This window comes from Oncorhynchus tshawytscha, linkage group LG06 (genome assembly GCF_018296145.1).
Source record: "Oncorhynchus tshawytscha isolate Ot180627B linkage group LG06, Otsh_v2.0, whole genome shotgun sequence".
In the NCBI taxonomy this organism is placed as follows: Eukaryota; Metazoa; Chordata; class Actinopteri; order Salmoniformes; family Salmonidae; genus Oncorhynchus; species Oncorhynchus tshawytscha.
The window spans coordinates 36,759,418-36,771,398 of record NC_056434.1 but is presented as its reverse complement, the minus strand read 5'-3'; the positions used below and the strand labels follow the sequence as shown (position 1 = coordinate 36,771,398).

General features: G+C 46.2%; 1 protein-coding gene across 1 annotated transcript in view; it reads left to right on the top strand.

The window, feature by feature from the left end:
- The first annotated feature begins 850 nt into the window (after positions 1–850).
- Positions 851–11,981, top strand: part of LOC112245451 (CD44 antigen) — a 32,579-nt gene continuing 21,448 nt past the window's right edge. The window contains exon 1 of the mRNA XM_042323234.1: positions 851–1,172. Within this exon, the coding sequence (XP_042179168.1) occupies positions 1,106–1,172 (67 nt within the window). The 5' untranslated portion in view covers positions 851–1,105. The remainder of the gene's footprint in view (positions 1,173–11,981) is intronic.

Here is an 11,981-nt window from a genome sequence, read left to right as displayed (position 1 = left end):
CTGCCAAAGGTGTTTTTACAAAGTATTGACTCAGGGGTGTGTATACTTATTTAAATGAGATATTTCTGTATTTAATTGATACATTTGAACATTTTTCTAAAAAACATGTTTTCACTTTGTCATTAAGGGGTATTGTTTAGATGGGTGAGATTTTTTTACATTTAATCCATTTTGAATTGAGACTAACATAACAAAATGTGAAATAAATCACAGGGTATGAATCATTTCTGAAGGCAGTGTATGTCCAGTCAGTTCATGGTTCTGTTTCATATAGGCTCACCTTGAATTCTCATTGGCCACTGATCTATAATATGAATATGGCCGAAATCTATCTAGTCGTTTAACATATTAGTTACAATGGAAAAGAGGCTAGGATAGGGAAGGTCTTGAGAAAAAGCCCATGGTAAGAATAAAAGTTAGCTTTATTTCATGACATAGTGTCACTGTATCATGGCAGTTGTTGAGATTGGGAAGAGAAGGGGAGAGAAAGGGGGAGAGTGAGTGAGAGAGGTTTACTGGAGAAAATTTAGATTAAATGAAAGCAGAGCAAGGAATGTACAAAAGACTAGATGCACTCAGAAACTGTTGCTGTCAGAGACAGAATTTAAGAAAGGTAGAAGAGGGAGAGAAGGAGAGGGGATAGTCAGCAAAACACAAGAGAGGGGCACCTTCCAAGCTAATATATATTTTTTTTAAACTAACCGTGACAGGAAGGAGAAAAGAGAGAGAGTGTGAGAGAGAAAGAGAGAGAAGCTGCACAAGGTAGGGAAGGAGGGGGGGAGCAAGAGAGGGAGAAGCACAAGGGTGTGTACACACCGGCACCACCCTCTTCCCCTTTCTGCCTGTGTGTCACTAAGCTCTGAAACCCTCTCTCTCACACAGAATATAAAAAAGTTGGCCAAAGTCTGTCTCAGCTCCAATAGCTACCAGACACCCACAACAACCTCTCTCTCTTTTTATCGCTCTCTCTCTCTCTCTCACACACACACACACACACCACCCCTCACTCCTGGCACAGAGAAGACAGGACCACTGGAGAGACCATACACACCTCCGCCTCCTCCTCCAGTCACTCACCCAGCTATCGCCAGACGCTAAGCCCAGGATGTGGACTTTGCTCTTGGGGGTCACCTTAGGATTACTGGCCTCCTCCAGGTCGGAACCGGCTCAAGGTGAGGGCACTGCACCTCTCTCTGCTCAGTGGATGCCTCTTTGTCTGGGGCTTTTTTTCTCTGGTTTCAGCCTGGAAACACTCTCCTTTGTTGGTGGATTTTATGGCGACACAGTTGATGAGCATGTATATTGTGTATATTTGTGTGTAAGGAGTGAGAACGATAGGCTGAGGCAGTGCCAAATGGATGTGTAGACGCTGGTAAAGCAACGTGCGCTAGGCTACACAAGCTTACGTCTGGCAGTCTGAGACTCATGACAGCACAGACACAAAGGAGACAGTCGCTCGTGCTCTCTCACACACGCACACTCAGACACACACTTAGCGGAGAGTGTGTTAGGGAAGAAAACGATGAGCCCATTTCGGGCAGCTGCTCTTTTCTCATGCATTCAGGCAGTTATCTTGGTATTGTTTTGCCACTGTAGCCTTCAGAAAGCATCTATTTGCTCTTCAATCAATGTGAGGGTACGAAAGAGCTCTACTCATTGTCTGACCACAGCTTAGGGATATGTTGACGTGCTTTAATGCTAATTTTCTAACACAAAGGAGGAAACTCATCAAATCCTCTGCCTCTCTCTTTAATTTTCTTTGGCTTTCGCTCCCTCATGCTTTCAGTGAGGGATCTTTATTGGATGTATGTCAAAGGGGCATCTTTTTGAGGAGGGTAAGTTGGTGCTGAATCAAACAGGTCTGGCTTAGTCTCCCTCTCTTTGACTTGGCTGGGTGGGGGAGGGGACGGGATGGGTATCACTGTGCCTCCTCTCTGGCTCTGTGCCAAATCACAGCCAACATACAGCTATAAATATGAAGGGTTTAAAGGAAAACAAGAGAGGAGGTATAAGGTCTCTTGTGTGTGTGTTTAAAGGTTTAGAAACAGAGGGGTGTGTGTTCACATTTCCCCCATGTGTTTCTACTGTATATTTGTTTGCCCAATGGTTTAAGCTTAGGGCATGCAGTTTTGTAAGGAGCTGATAGCTGTGTGTGCGTGTGTGTCTATGTGCGTGTGTGTGTGTGTGTGCGCGCACACGCATGTGTGTTAACAGTAATTGGGTGTCTGGCAAATGCAATCCAGGGGTTGTTACAGATCGTCCTACCCTGGCCTTGTCTTTGAACCCTAAATGTGCTGCAGTCTTTCCTCCTAAAACACATCATTAACAGCAGGACTCATGGACATGTGTTTCATCCAGACATCCATGTAAACCAAGATCCTATTAATGGAAGCTTTTGACAATGGCTCTCGCATTACTGTGGATCCAGTCCACATGTGGTTCTGTAATGTCCAAGGCAATAGAAGGTACCTTGAAATTTGACCTTCAGAAAATGTTTTGCTCTCCAACCCATTCTGGTTAATGACGCCTCCTATTGGATCCACTTCACTCGCAAACACACACAAAAAAACATTCATGCAACATCCATGCATGTCCATGTTATAGAAATATTATGATGGCTGTTCCCATTACTAGGTTGCTCAGGGTGACTTGGCTAATGGCCAGCTTTACTCCGCTCCTCAGAGCATGTTAGACAAGGCCTGATTGATCAGATCCTGGCTAAAGGTATGCACAGGGCCAGATCAGTCTGTGTCTGTCCAGGCTGGACACACACACCATCTAGGCCAGCCGGCCCCCAGTCTGTGTACATGTATTTGCTCCCCTAGCGTAACTACCCCTCCCGTACCTGTGGGTATCACATTTCAAGTTGAGGGTCGGTGAGAGGCCCCTGTGGAGCAGGACTAGGGCCTCACAAAGAAGGCTTGTGCCCATGCAAGCTGGGAGTACTGTCACCTGCCATCTGATCTGCATGGACACGTGCTTGACCCTTGTACTACCCTCCTCTAGCTTTCTCTACCAACCAACCACCCGTAGGTGTCACAGCCTGGCCATCACGAAATTGAGCAATTTCTTCTCTTCCTCTTTCATTGAGTTTCAGCCTCATCCCCCTCTCTGGTGCTTTTGGTGGCCTATTCTCTCAGTCAGAAGCTGCTCTGCATTTAAACTGTATTTCAGCCCTACTGTATCTCCCAGAGCGTTGTTAAACCTATTAATTATGCTGTAAAGCCTCTCTGTGAGTCTCAGGCTCGCCGGTAGCAAGGCTGTATCCCCGGCCCTACCTTCTCTTCCCTGATCATATACACTGAAGTCTTTGTAGCCCAGGCAAAGCTGCTCCAAAGGCCTCTCTCTGTAATGTATACAGATCCTTAATGCATGAGGCAAGCCCAGCCATCTCTAACCCCACCCCCCCAAATCACCAACCAGACTACATTTTGTAATTGGGACCAATACAGCGGCTGTAGCTAAGTGTATTTTTCTATGGCATTTCTGTGAGCTTTTACTGCAAGTCGGTAATCATGTAATAACTCAAATGTTTTCTCAATTTGGATGTAAGAGGTGGGAGCTGAAAGTCTTTGAAAGACATAATGGTGAAAATGAATGGGTCACTGAGATTTGAGAAGCAGAACCTCTTCATGCCAAGCCTTCAAAAAAAGTAAGAGAAGAAGAAAGGCGGAATAAGGGAGTCAGAGGGAGTCAGAGAAAGGTTGAGGAGGGGGAAGAGAAAAAAGAGAGTCCTTCAGGTGACTTTGCTTTGGTGAGTTTTGTGTGAAGGGATCTCATGTTTCTCCTGTACCACTGGTCTATTGGCTCTGTGGATCTTGTGACCAGCAGAGTGAGGGCTAGCCACAACATACATGCTGACAGCACCGTCTTCTACTGAGAGAGAGATTAACAGAAAGAACATGGTACACAAGATCAATGTCACACTGATATTGCCAGAGTCTGTGAGAAATGTACACTCTTAGAAAAAGGGTTCCAACAGGATTCTTTGCGGAAGGAACAATTTTCATTTGTAGAACCCTTTTTGGAAGACAAGGGTTCTTTGTAAGGCAAAGGGTTATACCTAGAACCTTTTTCATCGTAAGAACCATTTTTTTTTGTTTGTAAGAAAGGGTTCTTTGATATTCTTTGGGAGGCCAAAATGATTATTTGGAAGGCAAGGAGGGATCTGCATAGAACCCTTCTGAATCTGAAAAAGCTTTTTTATTGTAAATGTTTTTCTTTCTTTTAAAATAGTGCCTGAGCATTAGTCAGTGTTTAACCTTTACCATCAGGAGTTTGAATAATCTGATCCATTTAAAAAGATAGGCGTGAGAATGGTTTAAACTGTACCTACTATATATGGGAATATCTTTGCATTTATTTGGTATGTCCTTATTAAATTGTATATATACAGTACTGACATAGTTGATATTTGAGAGAGAGAGATGCATCAGAGAAATTCAGACAGGTGGGAAAGAGCTGTTTGGCTTTCAAGTCTGATAAGACAGCTAGGAGAGCATAAACTGCAAATTGACTAATGTGTGTGGTGGTGGTTGCCAGTGTACAGTGTTTACTAGAGTGTGTGGTGTAATATGCTGTGTATAGCTATAGGAGAGAGAGGAGCCTTTCTCTTCCAGTCAAAGCACCTGGAGGTTCTGGCATGCGCTAAAAGCTCCCTTTTCTCCTAGCTAGCAGCCTCTGTATATCCAGACCCTCTGTGGTCTCTGGCCCTTTCAACTCCATTAACTGACAATAGAGCTTTTCTAGAGTCACTGCCTTGAAATAGCAGGATCTTGGAGTGACAAAGCAGCACATGGCCACACTCCCTGCATGCTAATGGTAACACCTCTGAATCATGGGTTCCCTCTCTTTTCAGTCGTCCAAACGCTGTGTTCACTTTGATCCACCCTGGGCAGGTCTGTGATTTCAGGTCTGTGATGTTTTTCTCAAGTTTAGACACATTGTGGGGTGTGTGGGTATGTTTGTGTGGTTGGGGAGGGGTTTGTGGTTGTGGTTGTGAGTGTGTGTGTGTGTGTGTGTGTGTTTGGTGTGTGCATGTGTCTCTGTGCCCAACCGTCACTAATGGTAAAGTAACTTCCTGTTCAACTTCCTGCCTCTGCTAGGCCTCTAGTGTACACCAAAGGGCTGGGCCAGGCAGTTAAACTGATGCCCTAAACATTTGTTCACTTTCGAAATGTTACACGTCATCAGTTAACGTATGGGGTTAATAAGGGAACTGCTGTGAGTGCATTGACTCTCCACAACTCTGTGCTGTGGGTGGCAAAGCAAACTGCAGTCAGACAGGTAGATGATCTAAGTCAACTATTATACGCTCACCCATCCATCCATCCACCCCAACCAACCACCCTACTTTAGTTTTTGCCTTAATAAACCATCTGTCTCATGTAACCATACTAAATGTAATATATAATAATATACTGAACAAAATATAAACGCAACATGTAAATGTTGTTCCCATGTTTGTTGAGCTGAATTAAAAGATCCTAGACATTTTCCATACACACAAAATGCTTATTTCTCTCAAATTTTGTGCACAATTTTGTTTACATCCCTGTTAGTGAGCATTTTTCCTTTGCCAAGATAATCCATCCAATTGACAGGTGTGGCATATCAAGAAGCTGATTAAACAGCATGATCATTACACAGGCGCACCTTGTTCTGGGGACAATAAAAGACCACTCTAAAATGTGCATTTTTGTCCCCCAACACAATGCCACAGATGTTTTGAAGGAAGCACCCTGACTGCAGGAATGTCCACAAGAGCTGTTGCCAGAGAATTGAATTCCCTACCATGAGCCGCCTCCAATGTCGTTTTGAAGAATTTGACAGTACTTCCAACCAGCCTCACAACTGCAGACCATGTGTAACCATGCCAGCCCAGGACCTCTACATCCGGCTTCTTCACCTGCGGAATTGTCTGAGACCATCCACTCAGACAGCTGATAAAACTGTGGGTTTGCACAAGCTGTCAGAAACCGTCTCAGGGATACTCAACTGCATACTCGTCGCCCTTGCCTTGACCTGACTGCAGTTCAACGACGTAACCGATTTCATTGGGCAAATGGTCACCTTGCTCTTCACGGATGAATCCCGGTTTCAACTGTACAGGGCAGATGGCAGACAGCATGTAGTATGGCGTCGTGTGGGCAAGTGGTTGGCTGATGTCAACGTTGTGAAAAGAGTGCCCCAAGGTGGCGGTGGTGTTATGGTATGGGCAGGTATAAGCTACGGACAGTGTACCAATAGCATTTTATCGATGGTAATTTGAATGCACAGAGATAGCATGATGAGATCCTGAGGCCCATTGTTGTGCCATTCATCCACCGCCATCACCTCATGTTTCAACATAATAATAGACGGCCCCATGTTGCAAGGATCTGTACACAATTCCTGGAAGCTGAAAACATCCCAGTTCTTCCATGGCTTGCATACTCACCCATTGAGCATGTTTGGGATGCTCTCGATCAACGTGTATGACAGCGTGTTTCAGTTCCCGCCAATATCCAGCAACTTCGCACAGCCATTGAAAAGGAGTGGTAGAACATTCCACAAGCCACAATCAACAGCCTGATCAACTCTCTGCATGATCCACACCCTTTCTTTTCTTTTTTTTTTACATATCTTTGACCAACAGATGCATATCCATATTCCCAGTCATGCGAAATCCATAGATTAGGGCCAAATTAATTTATTTCAATTGACTGATTTCCTGTAACTCAGTAAAAACGTTTTGTAATTTGAGTGTACCGCATTTATGTTTACTATGTTGCGTGTAGTCTATGAGACCAGGCTGAACTGTCAGATACACAAGTCAAATCATTGAGACATCAAAACAGACAGCTGTAAAATAATGCAGACAGCTAGGTTTCCATTCAATTGACGATAGATTTTCAGGCAAATATTTTTTTATCCACATAAAAACTATATGCAAATCTTGCCAGCATGTTTCCATAAAAATAACTTTTGCTGTTATATTTCCATTTACTGAATAAAACATACAAGTAAAATTGGTTTCCATCGCATTTTTAACTCTTCTGATCATTTTGTCACAAATATTTTGCTTTATATATTTTGAAATTGCCCACTCCGTTCTTGGCACGGGTGCTCTAGCCAACAGCTCGCAGATACAGTTTGGGTAGGCTAACTACATGATGAGATTATTATGGTCAAAAGAGCAATATTATTTTCATTTGTGAAAAGGCAGCTAAGCTGTAACGGGTACGATAGGAGTCGAGAAGTAAGTACAGGGAGTGAATTTAATAATAAATGAAACAAGGAACAAAACAAGAAACGCGAGTAGGGTACATATAACACAGGAACAGAATAAACAACACCTGGAAAAAGAACCAAAGAGTGACAGATATAGGGGAGGTAATCAGAAAGGTGAGTCCAGGTGAGTCTCATGAGGCACAGGTGCACGTAACGATGGTGCCAGGTGTGCGTAATAATGAGTAAACTGGCACCAGAGAGGGAGGGCAGGAGTAGACATGACAGTACCCCCTCCCCGACACGCGGATCCAGCCACAGCTGAGGCGCGGGAACCTGTCGAGCCAGCTGAGGCGAGGGAACCTGTCGAGCCAGCTGATGCGGGGGAACCTGTTGAACCAGGTGAGGCATGGGAACCTGTTGAACCAGATGAGGTGTGGGAGCCTGACAAGCCGGCTGAGGCCTGACGAGCCGGCTGAGGCCTGGGAGCCTGATGAGCCAACCGAGGCTTGAGAACCTGTTTAGCAAGCTGAGGCATGGAAGCCTGACGAGCCAGCTGTTATTCTGTAACGGGTACGCTAGGAGTCGAGAAGCAAATACAGGGAGTGAATTCAATAATAAATTAAACATGGAACGAAACACAAGTAGCGTACTGACATAAAACACAGGAACAGAATCAATAACACCTGGGGAAAGAACCAAAGGGAGTGACAGATATAGGGGAGGTAATAAGGAAGGTGATGGAGTCCAGGTGAGTCTCATGAGGCACAGGTGCACGTTACGATGGTGGCAGGTGTACGTAATAATGAGTAAACTGGCGACAATTAGAACCAGAGAGGGGGAGCGGGAGTAGACGTGACATAAGCATCAAGCTCATCACCATGCATTTTCATCAATACTTTCTCCTAATAAACTGCATGCTTTCATAGTGGGAGGTACACAAAACAAATAAACGCGTTAATAATACGTTTACTTGAATAAGTTTACTTTACTATTATATCAACATTTGTTAATTTGACAGATACAAAAAGATCCCACCTTATCTAGCGTATTATGTAAAGTTTACCAGAAATGTACGGTTTCCATCAGGCCTGTAGTAAAAAAATAAAAATATTCTTCATGTATTTTAGTTGCATACAAAGGTTGGGTGGAAACTTGGTTACTGGGACGATTTTGCTCTGGTACAGTAATTTGTCAGTAATTTAACAACATCAACTCAGCTGATGTTTTATTTTGAGTTCATGGACAAATTCTGTGACATTAGTGCTAGTACGAACTCGGACCCAGGCGAAAGAAAAGCAGCAGGCAGAGGTAATGGTAAATCCAGAATATTTACTTAAGGTCTTCATAGCAAAACAACAAAGCAAGGGCACACGAGAACACTGAACAAAACATGAGACTTCAGCAACTGGCCCTGTCCACAGAGGATCCTAAATAGTCATCCAGCATGTGATCCCAATAAGCCCAATCAGGGTCACCTGGATACTAGAAGTAACCCAGTGGCAACTTCAGGTAGTATACTCAAGGGAGAAAACCTGACCTGTAACAGGATGTGGAGGTGGGATGAACCCTCATGGACCGGGGAAGATGAAGACGATAGGCCACTGGATTGATGCGCCGTAGAACCTTGAATGGCCCAACGTACTGGGGAGCCAACTTCCTAGATTCCACACGTAGCGGCAGATCCCTACCAAAACCTCCAGACCATCTGGCCTGGACACGGGAGAGGACTCGGGCGGCGAGGACGGTTGGCCTGTTGTTGAACCCAAGCTGAGGACCTCAGGAGCCCTGACCAAGCCCTCTCCCAGATCCGGCGGCAATGAGAGATGAGGCATTGAGTGGAAGGAACTGTCACTTCAATCTCCTGATCTGGCAACAGGGGGGGGCTGGTAACTGTACAACACCTGGAATGGTGAAAGGCCAGTGGAGGAACACTGGAGAGTGTTGTGTGCAAACTCCACCCAGGGAAGGAGGCTGACTGCAAGTAGTGGGGTTGGCAGACACACAGCACTGTGAGGCGGTCTCCTGAGCCTGGTTCACCTGCTCAGTTTGACCGTTGGACTGAGGGTGATAACCCGAGGACAGACTGGCTGATGACCCCAGAAGAGTACAGAATGCCCTCCAAAATCTGGAGGCAAACTCGGGGCCACGGTCGGAGACAATGTCCAGAGGAAGTCTGTGAAGGCAGAAAACATGCTGAATAACTAGCTGAGCAGTCTCACAGGCAGATGGAAGCTTAGGCAGCAAAATGAAATGTGCGTCTTGGAAAAGTGGTCCACAATGACCAGGATGACAGTATGTCCCTCGGGATGGAAGGCCTGTGATGAAATCCATAGAGAGATGGGACCAGGGTCAAGAAGGTGTTGGCAGCGGATTAAGAAGCCCCAGAGGTTGCTGATGAGGAGTCTTGTTCCGGGCCCATGTCTGACAGGCAGCCACAAAGTTCAGAGTGTCCGCCTCCGCTCGAGGGCCACCAAAGCATCCTCCTCAAATACTCTAGTGTTTGTTGCCCTCCCGGATGAGAGTGAGACTCGATGAGTGAGCCCACTGAAGTACCTTGGACTGTGCCCCAAGAGGAACAAAAAGTATGTTAGTTGGACGGGTGTCTGGAATCGCCTCCCTACCTTGTGCCTTCCTCACAACAGTCTCTATACCCCAGGAAACCCGCGCAAGGATGAGCGACCTGGGGATGATGGATTCAAGCGGCTGATCCTCACTTAAGCTGGGGAACTGGCAGGAAAGGGCATCTGGCTTCACGTTCTTAGAGCCCTGATGGTAAGATAACGTGAATCTGAACCGAGGGAAGAAGAGAGCCCAATGAGCCTGTCGGTGGTTGAGGCGTTTAGCCTCCTGGATGTAGTCCAAGTTCTTATGGTCAGTCTAAACCGTAAAGGGATTGTCCGAGCCCTCCAACCAGTGACGCCACACCTCCAAAGCCAGTTTAACCACAAAAAGCTCCCAATTGCCGACATCATAGTTCCTCTCCACTGGAGTGAGACGCCTGGAGAAGAAGGCACAGGGATGAAGCTTTTGGTCTTTCGCCGAGTGCTGAGACAGAACCGCCCCCACGCCAAAGTCACAGGCATCCACCTCTACCACAAAGGGAAGAGAAGGATCCGCATGAACGAGAGTGGGTGCAGAAAAGAAACAACGTTTCAGGTCCTGGAACACCTTCTCAGCAGCAGGGGTCCAGCATACATGCCCAGCCCAGTCCTTGGTGAGCCTTGTCAATGGCGCCGCCACAGCACTAAAGTCTCTCACAATCTCCGGTAGTAATGAGTGAAACCCAAAAAATGCTGAACTTGCTTGACCGTGCTGGGTCGCGGCCAGTTGACCACCTCTCCTACCTTTTGGGAGTCCATCAGTACACAGCCCTGAGATACGATGTACATACCCCAGGAAGGAGATCTGAGGAATGTGAAACTCACACTTTTCGGGCTTCTCTAACAAGTGAAGAGTGAGGAGTCTTTGAAGAACCTGGTGGACATGTTGGATGTGTTCAGCCATAGACTTGGAGAAGATGAGGATGTCATCCAGGTACACAAACTCAAACTGGTGAAGGAAGTCGCGCAGCACATCATTAACCAAACGGCATGACCCGGTACTCATAATTTTCATTAGGAGTGTTGAATGCTGTCTTCCACTCATCTCCCTGTCTAATGTGCACCAGATTGTACGCGTTCCATCAATCCAATTTAGAGAAAACGGTAGCTCCCTGGAGTCTTTCAAAAGCTGATGACATAAGAGGAAGGGGGTAACGGTTATTGATGGTAATGTTATTTAAACCCCGGTAATCAATACAGGGACATAATCCCCAATCCTCCTTCCCAACAAAGAAAACCACCCCTCCTGCAGGTGAAGTGGACAGCCGAATAAAATAAGCCACCAGTGCCTCCTTAATATAACTGTTCATGACGGCAGTCTCTGAACCTGAGAGAGAATACAGCCCTCCTCTCAGAGGAGTGGTACTGGACAGGAAGTTGGTGGCACAATCATAGGGCCTGTGAGGAGGTAGTTTGCTGGCCCCTTGTTTGCTGAAGATCTGACCCAAATCCCAGTAATACCAACGTACATGGGAAAGATCAGTCTTGTCATTCCCAGCCAGATGAACAGGAGGATCGGAAGTCTCCAGACGAGCAGGACTGGAAAGGTGTTGAGAGAGATGCTGGCAGGTGAACTGGCATGAAGGATCCCATCCCAGAACTCTTCCCGAAGGCCAGTCAATTTGAGGATTATGGGTGGAAAGCCACAGATGTCCAAGAACCAGGGGAAGCTCAGGAGAGTCCACCAGATATAACTGGATAAGCTCCACATGGGCATCCAGAACTCATAGCTGAATAGGCATGGTGAGTTTCTTCACCTTCCCAGATCCTAGGTGTTGACCATCCAGCGCAGTGACTGACAACAGAGTGTCCAGCTTAGTGAGTGGCAGCCTCTGTTGGCGAGCTAATGTGCGATCCAGAAAACGGCCATTAGCCCCAGAGTCTATGAAAGCAGGAATGTCCAACTGTCCATTGTCCCACCGCAGGTTGGCCGGAAGCAAGGTGCATACCGTATCGGCCAGAGGAAACTGTATCTCATTCTCCAGAGAGGAAAGTCTGGTGCCTCCCAATTGCATCAGCTCCTCTGAAGGATATGAAGGAGAACCATAGTTGAACTGAGAACCCTGATGGTGTACAGGACAAGAATCGATTCCCTCAGCGGGGCCCAAAACACTGGAACTAACTCGGGACCCCTCTGTCCGCTTGTCAATCCGGATGGCCAGAACGATA